The 15,008-nt window shown below is 42.5% G+C and overlaps 1 protein-coding gene across 2 annotated transcripts in view; it reads left to right on the top strand.

Annotated features, from left to right (window-relative positions):
• Tesk2 (testis associated actin remodelling kinase 2) overlaps positions 1–15,008 on the top strand; it is an 88,756-nt gene that overhangs the window by 47,530 nt on the left and 26,218 nt on the right. For both annotated transcript variants that reach the window (XM_029476249.2, XM_021159371.2), the window contains exon 4: positions 10,240–10,288. In XM_029476249.2, the coding sequence (XP_029332109.1) occupies positions 10,240–10,288 (49 nt within the window). The remainder of the gene's footprint in view (positions 1–10,239; positions 10,289–15,008) is intronic.

Genomic DNA, 15,008 nt, shown 5'->3' with positions numbered 1-15,008 from the left:
GCCTTTTATAGATCTAGAGTCAGTGGAGACTAGAGATCTGCGTCATTACCTCTTCTACCTCTTCCTCTCCCTTTATTTCTTTTTAAAGATTTATTTATTATTGTATATAAGTACACTGTAGCTGTCTTCAGACACCAGAAGAGGGTGACAGATCTTATTATAGATGGTTGTGAGCCACCATGTGGTTGCTGGGATCTGAACTCAGGACCTTCAGAAGAGCAGTCAGTGCTCTTAACTGCTGAGCCATCTCTCCAGCCCCTCCCCCCCCCTTTTTTTTTTTGAGACACGGTTTCTTTATGTAGCCCTGGCTGTAGACCAGGCTGGCCCTGAACTCAGAGATCTGCCTGTTCTGCTGGAATTAAAAATTATGGCCTGGAGGGATGCCTCAGTAGTTAAGAGTACATGATGCTTTTCCAGAGGACCAGAGCCCAGTTCTCAGTACCGTCTTGAAGGTTTACAGCTGTAACTCTAGTCCCAGGGCACCGGATGCCTTCTTCTGGCTGTTAAGGACATCAGACATCCATGCAGTTCACAGCATATATGATACACAAACATGGGTGTAGGCAAAACATCTATCTATCTATCTATCTATCTATCTATCTATCTATCTATCTATCTATCTATCTATCGAGCATAAGTAATTTTTTTTTTGTTTTGGTTTGGTTTTTTCCAGATACGGTTTCTCTGTATAGCCTGGTTGTCCTGGAACTCACTTTGTAGACCAGGCTAGCCTCAAACTCAGAAATCCGCTTGCCTCTGCCTCCCAAGTGCTGGGATTAAAGGCGTGCACCACCACCGCCCGGCAGAGCATAAGTAATTTGCTCTGTTTAATTTTTCAAAATAGTGGAGAGATGGCTCAGTGGTTAAGAGCACTGGCTGCTCTTCCATAGGTCCTGAGTTCAATTCCCAGCAACCACATGGTGGCTCACAACTGTCTGCAACTTCAGTTCTAGGGAATCTGACACCCTGAAATGCTAATGTACATAATATAAAATAAATTATAAAAAATTTCAAAATAGCATGGCAGGTTGAGTCTTTTCCATTTTGTATCTTTTTTGTTTAAATTCCTTATTTATTCCTTGACAGTACCTGTATATGATACTGTTTTAGCCTAGGCTGGCCTTTAATGTCATAATCCTGCTGCTTTTGCCTCTGGAATATTGAGATTATAGGCAAGCAGCACCATGCCTAGCGTGCAGTTTCAATTCTATCTGTAACATTCATTCATTCCCTTTACCTTACAGCATTCATAGTTTCTAGGGACTTGAGTTTTGCTATCTCTTGGGAGCAATAGTCATCTACCACAGTGTCTCATTAGGAAAACATTTTTGAGTGTGTTCCCTTGTGCCACTACTAACTCATAATTAAATATTAATAAAGCTTGGGCTGAGAGGTGACTTGATTACTGAGAATGCTTACCGCTCCTGTAGAGGACCCAGCTATGGTTTCCAGCACACACATGGACGCTCACGGTTGTCTCTAACTCGAGTTCCAGGGATCCAATACTTTGTCCACAAGCTCTTGCATGCATATGGTGCACACACATAACAGGTATACACATACACAAACACACACACACATACACACATACTTATAAAGTTAAATTTCTCTTTTTACATAAAAGTTCTAATTTCCTTTCTATATCCTAACTGATGATCTTGGTCACTTTCCCCAGTGGAGGGTTACAGGGCCTAGGAAAGTTCTTGTCTTAGAATAAGAATCTTGAATTTTAGCCTGGCAGTGGTGGTACTTGGATGGCAGAGGCAGGCAGAGCCTAGATATTAGAGTGAGTAGCAGGGCCACACAGAGAAAACTCTGTCTTGAAAAACAACAAAAAAAAATCCAACAAAACAAAGAAGGGATTTTAAATTTTAATTAAATTTAGTAATTACTAACTAAACACTAACAGTGAAGTAGGCTACCAGTTTAGGTGGGCTTAATTACTGTAGTAAAGAAGATCTCGCCGGGCGTGGTGGCGCACACCTTTAATCCCAGCACTCGGGAGGCAGAGGCAGGTGGATTTCTGAGTTCGAGGCCAGCCTGTTCTACAGAGTGAGCTCCAGGACAGCCAGGGCTACTCAGAGAAACCCTGTCTTGAAAAACCAAAAATAGGGCTGGTGAGATGGCTCAGTGGGTAAGAGCACCCGACTGCTCTTCCGAAGTTCAAATCCCAGCAACCACATTGTGGCTCACAATCACCCGTAATGAGACCTGATGCCCTGAAGACAGCTACAGTGTACTTACATATAATAAATAAATAAATAAATCTTTAAAAAAAGAAAAAAGAAAAACCAAAAATAAATAAATAAATAAACTCATACACATAAAATAAATAAAATCCTTTAAAAAAAAAAAAGAAGAAGAAGATCTCCTAGCCTTAAAAGCATGTTTCTTGTTCCTGTCCTGGTGTGGTGAGGGTAGGTGGAGGTAGAGGTACTCTTTTTCTGCTAGGACAGAACCTCGAATGCCTCCACTGGATCTTCTGTATCTGCTGATGGATAAAGAAAGCTTAGTGGGTGATGTCGAGGTGTTCTGGGATAGGCCTAGGCGTGGCACCCTCTGCGCACATACCATGGTGATGACCAGCTGGGATCAAAACGGGGAAATGGCTGCAGCAGAAGGAAAGGTGAAGCAATCTTATGACCTTGACAGTCTTCCACATACAGGACCCCTGACCTGGCCCGCCTGCCTTGTAGCATAGTAAAGAGCAGCTAGACACAATTAGACATGAGGTAGGAGGTCGTGGGGCCTTCTGAGTTCTTCAGTAGAAGCTCCAAAATAGTCTTGTGTGTGTGAAGAGAAAGGGCAATCTTCATGAAAACATCAGAGAAATGGTTGAAATTGCAGCTGTGAATAGATTCTACCATAGCCAGCTTGAAAGGCAATTTTAGAGTGTGTGTGTGTGCGTGCGTGCGTGTGTGTGTGTGTGTGTGTGTGTGTGTAAGGGAATACTGTGGTTGAAACTAGAACCGTGAACATAATAAGCAATCTGCAGTTCTCAGCCTTCCTTTTTTTAAGATTTATTTTTATTTATTTATTTTTTTGTGTTTGAATGTTTTATTTACATGTATCTGTGCACCATGTTCCTACACAGAGGCCAGAAAACGCAGATGGTCGTATATGTGCTGGGAAATGAACCCATGTCCTCTCAAGGGCAGCTTGTGCTCTCAAGTGCTGAGCCATCTCTCCAGCTCCAACATTTCTCCCATTTTTTTATTTTTTATTTTATTTTTATTTTTTGGGGGGAGGGTTTCGAGACAGGGTTTCTCTGTATAGCCCTGTCTGTCCTGGAACTCACTTTGTAGACCAGGCTGGCCTCAGAAATCTGCCTGCCTCTGCCTTTCAAGTGCTGGGATTAAAGGTGTGTGCCCGGCTTTATTTTTTTATTTTGAACCTAATCTCAATAAATTGTCTAGGATAGCCTTGAAATAACTCTGTTCAGGTAGACCTTGCATTTACAATCCTCTTGCCCCATCTTTCTAAGCAGCTGGAACTGCAGGCCTGTCCCACAAAGTTCAACCAATGTAAGGAACTTAGCGACATAATATGTGGCCTCACTGTAGCCCAGCAGATACCATGTTTACTATATTAACACTATTTGTAGATTTTTGTTGTTGTTGTTGTTTTGTTTTGTTTTGTTTTGTTTTTTGAGACAGAGTCTCTATGTATCGCTGACTGTCTTGGAGCTTGATCTGTAGATCAGACTAGCCTCAGATTCAATAGATTTACCTACCTTTGAGTGATGGGATAAAGCAAATGTACCGCCACACCTGGCTTGTTTGAAGATGTCCTTAACTGAATTTTAAAGGATTGGTAGAATTTTTGAAAAGTAGGTTCCAAAAATACTTCTTCAAGCAACAGTGTAAACGTCTGAGAACTTAGACCCTAAGCAGGAGTGGCAAGTTATATAACTACAATAAAGAATGGTGTTAGATGTGATAGGAGATAAGGAGGGCTGGACCAGAACGTTCAGACCTTTTACAGTTTTTGTGTTTATTATTTTTCATTTTTTAGGTCTTTGGGGACAGAATCTCATGTTGTCCCAGCTGGCCTCGGCCTTTCAGTGGACCTGAGAATACCTTAGAACTGTTGTCCTCTGAGTCCTGCTCCCACAGGCTGAGGCTGTACCTTTGTGCCACCATGCCCTGCTCTCGGTACTGAGTAACATGTTGAGGAATTTGGTCCGCAATCAGGGCTGTAAAACTTTCAGTAACCAGGAGCTCGGGAAGGAAAGGGGGTGGGTTTTGTTCCTTTAAATTATTTATTTTATTTTAATCCTTTTTTTTATATGTATATGCATTTTACTAGCATGTGTATATGTGTGTGTACCAAGTGAATGTCTGGTTCCCACAGAGGTCACAGAAGGTATTAGACCTCCTGGAACTGGGAGTTACAGATGGTTGTAAGCCACCATGTGTATGCCAGGAACCAAAGGAACCAGTGCTCGTAATTTTTAAAGTTTTTAAAAAAAATTTATTTTATGTATATGAGTGTTTTGCCTGCTTATATGTAAATGTGCTACATGTATGCAGTGTCCATAGAGGTCAGAAAAGGATGTTGGGTTCCTAATAACTGGAATATAATAATTGTGGTTCTGAGAACTGAACCCAGGTTTTCTGGAAGAGCAGTTATTGGTCTTAACCACTGAGCCATCCATCACTCCAGCCCCAATAAGAAGTCTTTAAAAGAATTAAGGTGGAGAGCAATGGGAGGAGACCTGATGTTGACCTCTGATCTCTTACTGTGCACACATAGAATACTTTATCTGTACACACACACACACACACACACATACACACACACCAGCACACATGGAATAGTGTACCTATGTACACACACAAAAACACATGTACACACCAAAAATAAATAAATAAAATAAAACAAGATCCCAATTTTCTTCTTGATATGAATCAGTATGTAATATAAAACTAAAAATAACAAATTTGAGCCCTCACTAGCTTTTAAGCACTTGCCTAAGAACACACTCTCAAGGCCTGGAATGATGGCGCACTCCTTTAACCCCCAGCACTCGGGAGGCAGAAGCAGGCGGATCTCTGAGTTTAAGTCCAGCCTGGTCTACATAGTTAGTTCCAGGACAGCCAAGGCTGCACAGAAAAACCCTGTCTTGAAAGAAAGAGAGAGAGAGAAAGAAAGAGAAAGAGAGAGAGAGAGAGAGAGAGAGAGAGAGAGAGAGAGAGAGAGAGAGAAAGGAAGAAAGGAAGGGAGAAAGAAAAGAGAAAGAAAAGGAAAAAAGGAAGAAAAGAACAGAGCACACCTTCATCCCGAGTCACTGAAGTAAATGCTGGCTGGCATGATTGAGGAGGGAGTGGGCAATCATTCAGAAGCTAGGTGCAGTGGCACCGGAGGAGCACGTGTTTAAGGCCACCCACACATACATTGTAAGTTCTAGCCCATCCACCCTGTGCTACAGAAGACAACACAACAACAGACGCACAAAACAAAATAAACTAAAACAAAGAAAGGGCGGAAGAGAGGCTCAGGATGAATCAGGGAGAGTGTGGTTTTATTTAAGTGCCTCCTGTTTTGAGACTGGGTTTCACTGTGTCGCCCACACTGACCTTGGACTTACAGTCCTGCTACCGCAGCCAAAGTGCTGTAACTGCAAGTCCATGCCACCATATCTAGATGGCTTTTCAGGTTTTAATGTGGAAATGAACTTGTGCATAGAGCAGGCTGGCCTTAGAGTTCGATGACTCAAAGCCTTTACGTTTTGTAGCTGGTACTAGAAAGATACACCACCACACACAATTGATGTTATGCTAGGCAAGACCTCTACCCATCAAACTATGCTCCCAGCCCAGTGACACCACTTTGAATGTATCAGTGCTAGTCGGCTGTGAAAGGAATGAGGTCAGGTAGAAAAGCAATGCTCCTAATTGTGATATAATGATGCCAAAGCAGGGTGGGAAAGGAAGCAGGTAGAAGACTGTCAATATGATGTCTGTGCCTGTGGATGTGCTCTGTGAGTGATAGGATGTTATTGCCTGACCTCTTTATAAATACTAATTAAATAAATCAAATACATCTTGGCTTCCCAGCCTAGTGCCTGCCTGGAAATATTCCTCCTTTCTTTTCTTTATGCCTTTGGAGACAAGGTCTCAGTATATAGTGGCAGTAAAATGCTGTTTTATAATCAAGCTCACTGATTGGGTGTTAGGACCTCTCACTCAGTAACTGCTTACACAGAACACTGTGTGTGACCCACTCTGTCCATGGGAGCATAGGAGCTGGACTCTTTTAAAGAGGTATTTATTAGTAGTATTAATACTGTGTATGGAAGCCAGAGGACAGCTTTGTGGATTTGGCTCTCTCCTCCCTTTGTGTGGGTTCCAAGGATGGCACTCAGGTCATCAGGCCTCAAAGTAGGCGGTTTACCTGTTGTCATCTCCCAAGCTCAAGATCTGCACTTCTTTTTATTTTTTAATTTTTTTTTTTAAAAAGTTTTCAATGTTTTTGTTTGTTTGTTTGTTTTGTTTTGTTTTGTTTTCGAGACAGGGTTTCTCTGTGTCGCTGAACTCAGAAATCCACCTGTCTCTGCCTCCTAAATGCTGGGATTAAAGGTGTGCGTCACCTGCCCGGCTTCAATGTTTATTTTTATTTTATGTGCATTGCTGTTTTGCTTGCATATACATCTGTATGAGGATGTCGGATCCCCTGGAACTGGAATTACAGACTGGTGTAAGCTGCCGTGTGGGTGCTGGAATTTGAGCCCTGGGTCCTCTGGAAGAACAGCTAGTGCTCTTAAGCACTGAGCCACCTCTCCAGCCAGCCCTGCTTTTAATGTTTTTAAACATTTATTTATTTACTTGCTCTGTGTGTGTGTGATAAGGAGATCAGAGGTTAACCTGCAGGAGTCTGTTCTTTTTTTTCCACAGTATTGGTCTTGGAGATAGAACTCCTAGTGGCAGACACTTTTACCTGCTGGGGTGCCACACCAGTTCACACTGTACTCTCTTAATCTTCCAAGTAGGGGAATCAGTTATGCCATAGAATAACTATACTTTCTAGTTCATATTATGATTGTTTCCTCTTCACAATGGCTATAGGAGTTAGGCAATCGTAATTATTCCTGTTTTACGTGTGACCGAGTTTGACTTCAGACTCAGATGATCACTGTTGATGCAAACCAGCAGTTACTCAAAGCAGAGGGAACATGCGGGCCGGCAGCACGGGAAGGAGAAGGAAGAGCTGTTCTGCTAATAGCCTAGGTCAGCCATGACATCCTTTGCAGAGATGATGACATTTTAGCTGATCTTGGAAGGGTGATTTTTCAGAGTTCTATTACTCTGAAGAGATAACATAACCAAGGCAACTCTCATAAGAAAAGTCAGTTAATTCCGGGACCTGCTTACAGTTCCAGAGGCTTAGTCCATTATCATGTTGGGGAACATGGAGCTGGAGCAGTAGCTGAGAGCTAGTTTTCTCCTGATCTGCAGGCAGAGAGAGAGAGAGAGAGAGAGAGAGAGAGAGAGAGAGAGAGAGAGAAGAAGAAGAAGAAGAAGAAGAAGAAGAAGAAGAAGAAGAAGAAGAAGAAGAAGAAAGAAGAGGGGGGCGAGGGGAGGGGAGGGGAGAAGAGAGAGAGATGGGCTTTTGAAACCTCAAAGCCCACTTCTTGTGACATTCTTCTTCCAACAAGGCCACACCTTCTAATCTTTCTCAAATGTCCCACACCCTGATGACTAAGCATTCAAACATACAAGCCTCTGAGGGCTATTATTATTCAAACCACTAAAAGTATGTCCAAGCCATCTCAACAAGGGCACTTAAAACTATTAATAAATTCCTAGGTCATTAAAAAACATTCATGCTAGTCAACAAATCTTGGATTAATGTATGCAAGGCACTAGAAAGGCAGAGATCTATAAACTCTGTTTTTTCTCATATGAAGAAAGCTGCCACTTTTGAAATGAATAAAATGGGTGACAGAGCTGGGGTCTCACACCTGTAATCCCAGCACCAGGGAAACTGACCTAGGATGCCTTTATGACTGGCTGAGTTCTAAGGCAAACCTGAGTTTTATAGTCTCAAATTGTCTGTTTCCAACATTCCCTCTAATTTGCCATTATACTTTACTAGTTTTCTTTTAATTAATCTGGAAAGTATTGATCTATTTGTTTGTTTACAAACTTGTGCTAGGGATTGAACCCAAGACCTTGTCTTTGCTAGGCCATTGGGCTACAGCACTAGCCCTAAAGAATTGACAAGAGAGCCACGTGTGATGGCACACACCTTTAAGGCCAGCAGAGACAGGCGGATATCTGAGTTTGAGACCAGCCTGGTCTATAGAATGAGTTTCAGGACAGCCAAGGCTATATAGGGAGGAAAAAAAATTGTCAAAACTTGCCAAGGCAATCTCAAGTGAAGGCTTCATCTTCTTCTTCTTTTTCTTCTTCTTCTTCTTCTTTAGATTTATTTATTTATTATATGTAAGTACACTGTAGCATTTCAGACACACCAGAAGAGGGCGTCAGATCTCATTACAGATGGTTGTGAGCCACCATGTGGTTGCTGGGATTTGAACTCAGGACCTCTGGAAGAGCAGTCGGTGCTCTTAACCTCTGAGCCATCTCTCCAGCCCCTTCTTCTTCTTCTAAAGATTTAATTATTATATGTAAGCACACTGTAGCTGTCTTCAGACACTTCTTGCTCCGGCCCAAAGATTTCTTTATTTACTATTTATAAGTACACTGTAGTTGTCTTCAGACACCAGAAGAGGGTGTCAGATCTCATTACAAATGGTTGTGAGCCACCATGTGGTTGCTGGGATTTGAACTTGGGACCTTCAGAAGAGCAGTCAGTGTTCTTGCCCACTGAGCCATCTCTTCAGCCCCTGGCTTCTTATTTTATTATTTTGTTTATCTTATTTTATTTTGTCAATTCTGGGAAAGTGAATCTAGGTGAGTACTCCAGCCCCAGCCCTCCCCTGCTCTTTGAAGACTTGCTACCTCCCTCTTCACCACTGCACCATTGCCTTTTCCTCTAGGTATGCTACACCAGACATTTAATGACATTTATCAGTTAGGCATCTTTAAAACTTTAAAGATTACATTTATGAGATAGATACATAGATACATAGATACATAGATACATAGAGTACACTTGCTGTGTGTGGCACATGGAGGTCAAAGTTTCTATTGTTGTGATGAAACACCATAATCAAAAAGCAAGCTGGAGAGGAAAGGGTTTATTTGACTTACACTTCTGCATTGTGGTCTCTCATTGATGGAAACCTGATCAGGAACCTGGAGGCAGGAGCTGATAGACCGTGAAGGGGTGCTGCTTGCTGCCTTATTCTCCATGGCTTTCTCAGCCTGCTTTCTTATAGAACCCAAGACCACCAGACTAGGAATGGTACCATCCACAATGGGCCTGGCCCTTCCACATTTATCACTAATTAAGAAAATGCCCTACATCTTTTTTTGTTTGTTTGTCTTTTGTCTTTTTGAGACAGGTTTTCTTTGTGTAGCCCTGGCTGTCCTGTAACTCACTTTGTAGACCAGGCTGGCCTCAAACTCAGAAATCCACCTGCCTCTGCCTCCCAAGTGCTGGGATCAAAGGCGTGCACCACCACCGCCTGGCGAAAATGCCCTACATCTTATGGGAACATTTTCTCAATAAAGGACCCCTCCTTCCAGATAACTCTAGCTTATGTCAAGTTGACATAAGACTAGCCAGCCTGGTCTACAGAGTGAGTTCCAGGACAGCCAGGGCTACACAGAAAGACCCTGTCTTGAAAAAACAAAAAAACAAAAACAAAACAACAGCAAAAAGATTAGCCAGCATGGATACCCTGTAGGAATTAGTTCTCTCCTAACATCATGTTAATCCCAGGGATTGAATTTAGGTCATTGGGCTTGGTGGCAAGTGCCTTTACATACTGAGCCATCTTGCTGGCCTTAGTCGACCATAGTTATTTATTTAGATTTGGTTTTTCAAGACAGGGTTTATCTGTATAGTTCTGGTTGTCCTGGAACTCACTCTGGAGACCAGGCTGGCCTCCAGCTCAGCGATCTCCCTGTCTCTGGTTTCCTAGTGCTGGGATTAAAGGGGTGCACCACCACACCCGGCTCAATCTAGTGTCTTTTTCAAGATTGAGATGGTACAGGGACTTCACAAGCACTGCATTGTTTCCCTGGCTAACTCAACTGTTTTTTCCACATGGAATCGTATTCATGTCTTGTTCATTTTGTTTGAAAGAAAATCTGTTTTGTCTTTCAGGTTCATGGGTGTATGTGTACATCAAGGACAGTTGCATGCACTTACAGAGGTATGACGTCATAAGCATGCTGAAGTAGCTCCTTTACCTCTCTGTCAGCATCTATGATCTGTTTTACTCGTGCATAGAGGTAAAATGCATGTGTAATTATATTTACATTAAAGTGGCAGTAAGTTTGTTCATTGCCTTGGGACAACAGCCTTAGTGCCTATGCCTTAAATTCCTGTGTACTTAATATTTGGTGAGTGCCCTGAGAACAAAAGGTGTTCTGGTATAAAACTGGTTCTTCTCTGGATTTCTTCTCCCTTCCGGGTGAGGGGGTGGCATGGCTTGACTGTAAGCCCTTTCCTGACAGCAGATTCCCAAACCACTGGGAAGTGTTTGCTGTAGAGATCTGGAATCTCCTGCTCTGGTTTCCTGGTCCTTCTTATTGGAGTCAGTGGTACCGGCGGGGGGGGGGGGGGGGGGGGCATTGTGGTGTCACCTTGGAGGACCAAAGCATCTGTCTCATAAGCTTCCCAAATTCAGATACCAAGTCAGTAGGTGCAGAAAATGCTTGATTTCTTCTTGGAAACACTTCTGGAGTATGGATAGGTTCCATATATGTTCTTTGTTTTGTTGAGACAAGGGCTTGCTTTCTTCTGCTTCAGCTTTTTGAATGTGCAGTCCCTTACCACCACACCAGGACCCACATCTGTATTTTTCTTTGCCACCATTTTTATCTGTTTGTCTTTCTGTCTGTCTGTGTGTAGTTACATGTGGGCCACAACTTCCGGTGGAAGTTGGAGAACAACTTTCAGGGTTGGTTCCCTCTTTAGACTATATGGGCTTGAGGAATTCAGCTCAGGTTTGTTAGGCATGGTGGCAAGCACCATTAACCACTGAGCCTCTCACCAACCTTGTCTGTCTGTCTGTCTGTCCACTTCTCTCCCACCTCACCTTTTTTGTTTTTGTTTTTTTGTTTTGTTTCATTTTTTTGAGACAGGGTTTCTCTGTGTAGTCCTTGTTGGTCTGACACTCACTCTGTAGACCAGTGTCTTTTTTGTTTGTTTGTTTTTTTGTTTTGTTTTGTTTTGTTTCGAAACAGGGTTTCTCTGTATAGCCCTGCTGGCTGTCCTGGAACTCACTCTGTAGACGAGGCTGGCCTCAAACTTAGAAATCCGCCTGCCTCTGCCTCCCAAGTGCTGGGATTAAAGGCGTGCGTCACCACCGCCTGGCGACCAGTGTCTTTCTTATTTTTACTTATTTTGTGTATGTGTGTGTCTCTATCTGTATTTGTGTCTCTGTCTGTCTGTCTGTCCCATGGCTCAGAGGACAACTTTGTGGAGTTACTTGCTTGGAGGGGATTCCAGAGAGTGAATCTCTCTCTATTTTTGTGTATATAACTTGTGATAGTCAGGTCTTTCCACATTGGTTCTAGAGATTGAACTGAGGTCATTAAGGCTTGGTGGCAAGTCCCTTTACTTACTGAGAAATCTTACTGCCTCCACCCCATCTGTGTGGTTAAAAGCTCTCTTAAAGAGAACCAACTCACAAAAGTTATTCTCTGATTCCACACATGTGAAATAGCACATGCCATCTTTCCAATAACAAATTACTTTAAAAATTCTTTTTTTCTAAGCAACTTTAGTCCCAGTATTTGGGAGGCAGAGGTACCCAGGTGGATCTCTGTGAGTTCAACAGTTTCAGGATAGCCTGGGCTACATAGAGAGACCCTGTCTCAATGCCTTCTGCCCCACTCAAAAAAGAGTTTCTTAAGCATCTAGGCTTGATAGTCTTTGTTCTAGAATATTTTCACATTTCCCATCAAGAAGTACGTAGCAAAGTGTAAAAGTGAAGAAACTTAGGAAGGAAACTTGTTTAGTGGAATTTGCAAAAGTATTGGTTTCCTGTTGAGTGGTGCCTGGTGATAATTGTCCTTAATACCTTAAGAGCATGCCCTGTGTCCCGGGTGTGTTCTTTTCTCAGTTACTGAAAGCAAAATGTAGACTATCAGGCCAGTCCCAGCACTCAGGTGGAGGCAGGCCTGGTCTACACAGTGAGTTTCAGGTCAGCTAGGACTATGGAGTGAGACCCTGTATCAACAGAGAAAAAGAGTAAAGAATGATAGCCGGGCGTGCTGGCGCAACCTTTAATCCCAGCACTCGGGAGGCAGAGGCAGGTGAATTTCTGAGTTTGAGGCCAGCCTGGTCTACAGAGTGAGTTCCAGGACAGCTGAAACCCTGTCTCAAAAAAAAAAAAAGAGAGAGAGAGAGAGTAAAGAGTGTCTTGATGGAAGGAGTGCTGAGAAAGAGCATGGCCTTTGGCATCTGACTGCCTAGGTTTGAGTCTATTTGTGCCTCCATGGAGTTAGTGGAGATATTGATAGTTTTTGCTGAAAGGAACTGAGCCCTGGGGTATTTTACCTTTAGTAGGGAGGACAGTGAGGTGTAGACGGGGAGGCAGGAAAAAAAAAGCTGGAGAGCTTGTTGGTCTAGAATGGAAAAGAAGGAATTTCAAGGAGGAGGGAGTAATTAAACGTGACAAATGTTGCTGATGAAAGGGTGACCTACCTAGGCCACTGAGAGTATGAGATATAAAATGCTCATTTACCACAGTGCCGTGCTTATGAAAATTGCTTAATGCCCACTAACTGTTGAAACTTGTTTTCCTTTTTTTTTTTTTTTTTTTAAAGAAACTTGTATTTCTTACTGTGACATCTCTGCTTTGAATTCTGGTTTGCCTTTGTTTTTCCTATGTTTCCATTACTGTTAAATTTTGAAAAGCTTTTTACTGAATTTATGTAATAGAAGATACACATTTATGGAAAGTATTGTTCATTAAATTCTCCAAATTCATATGTTCAGAATTAGCTCCCCAGATCTACAAAGATTTTCTATTTCTGTTCTGAGAAGTAAACCTACACATTCTTTTTTAAAAACAAAAAAAAAATTTTTTGATTCTTTGGGAATTTCATAGCCTGCACCCCAATCCCACTAATTTCCCTTCCCCTTAGAGGCCAGCTGGGCAAGGTGGCTGGCATCTGTAGTCCCAGTTCAGTCTTTTAAGGTTGTTAACTTGGAGATGTTTGTGTGGACTGGGATGTGCTTCTGAGCTGCCTTGGTCAGACTTACATAATCTTTGAGCTTAAAGTGAAAGGAAACTCTATGGGTTCAGTGACCTAACTCATGCATTATTTATGAAAAGGAGCAGCTAGACCCTGATTCCAGTTTCTTGGTGTGCTGTGATCTTGCCAGTTGTCTCTTCCCTCCCTTGTTTTTGTATGGCCTAGGACAAAGTATTCCTCTGTCCTGAGCTGCCTTGAGTAGGATGCAAGGGCTGCCAGTCCTTCTGTGTTAGGTGAACGCTGGCAGCAGAAGCACGTGTGTCTTTCAGGCATGGGGCAGTTCCAGGGAGGCTATTGTGACCCATGGTAAAGAAGACTACTAAGATCTCTAGTAGCCTCTGCGGCTCAGAGATCCCTAAAGGACTGGCCATGGTGAGCACAAATAACCTGTGAGGAGGACAGTGCTAGGATATAGCTCAGGGCTAGAAGGTCCTAGGTTCAACCCCTAATACCAAAAAACACTAAGGAAACAAACCACCATCACAACCACAAAACCACAAAGGGAGAAGGTTTCACTGTTTACACAAACACCGGAGCGAGTCTGCTGTGGGCCAGACACTTTGCTAGTCCAGCTACAAATTCTAGTGCAGCATGGTCTACAGAGTAAGTTCAGGCCAGTTAGAATTACATAGCACGATTCTGTCTGAAGAAAGCACAGATAGATTGGGGACGCTTCAAACAAAAGCATGTAGGACACGTCTGGCTTTTCCTCATTTCCCAGTCCCATCTTGCTATTGTCTTTGTCTTTCTGTTTACATTCTTTTCCACTTTAACCTCTGTGATGTCATTGTATGCTTAGGTCACTACTAATATTTTATAGCTGGTTTTCCTGCCTCTATTATTTATTTACTTTTGTCTTTATTGTTTTGACACAGGGTCTCACTATGTATCTCTGGCTATCCTGGAACTCACTATGTGTAGACCATACTGGTCTATAACTCAACAATCTACTTGCCTCTGCCTCCCTAGTGATGGGATTATGCCTTGCCTTCTGGTTTTCTTGACATCATTTTGATATGCCCAAATTGGCTTCATCAGGAATAACTAAGAGTTAAATGCTTCTGTTTCAAATTCATTTAGATTCCTGGATCCTGTATAATCTGTTTTCAGAATATGATCCCCCTTTACATGGGTATTTTTGCTGTCTTCTATATACTCTGATTTATAGGTCTTAGAAAGTTTTTATCTTTTTTCTCTCTTATTCTCTAAGCTGTGTCAAGTTCCAGGTTCTCTAATGGAGCTTAGCTTACGGGATAGGACCTATAAAAATACCCTGTGCAACTAGGGCCTTAGTACACATTTAAGATATATTCATAGCTATGTAATGAGACTCAATTCTGTGAAAAGTTGGCCCCAGTGGTGGAGGGGATGCCTAAAAAGTGTCATGAGTGGCTAAAGAGATGGCTTAGCTGTTATGAGAACTTGCTCTTCTTGGGCAGTTTACAGCAGCCTGTGACTCCAGCTCAAGGGGATTTAACGCCACCTTCTGGCTTCTGCAGACACCTGCACATACATGACATGCACTCACGCAGACACACACATACACACACATAAATAAATCTTTATTTTAAAAAGTGGTATGAGAGCCGGGCGTGGTGGCGCATGCCTTTAATCGCAGCACTCAACTGAGTTCCAGGCCAGCCTGGTCTACAAAGTGAGTTCCAG

Source organism: Mus caroli, unplaced genomic scaffold, assembly GCF_978045245.1.
Source record: "Mus caroli unplaced genomic scaffold, Mus_caroli_1 scaffold_6, whole genome shotgun sequence".
In the NCBI taxonomy this organism is placed as follows: Eukaryota; Metazoa; Chordata; class Mammalia; order Rodentia; family Muridae; genus Mus; species Mus caroli.
This window is presented reverse-complemented; position numbering and strand designations above follow the sequence as displayed.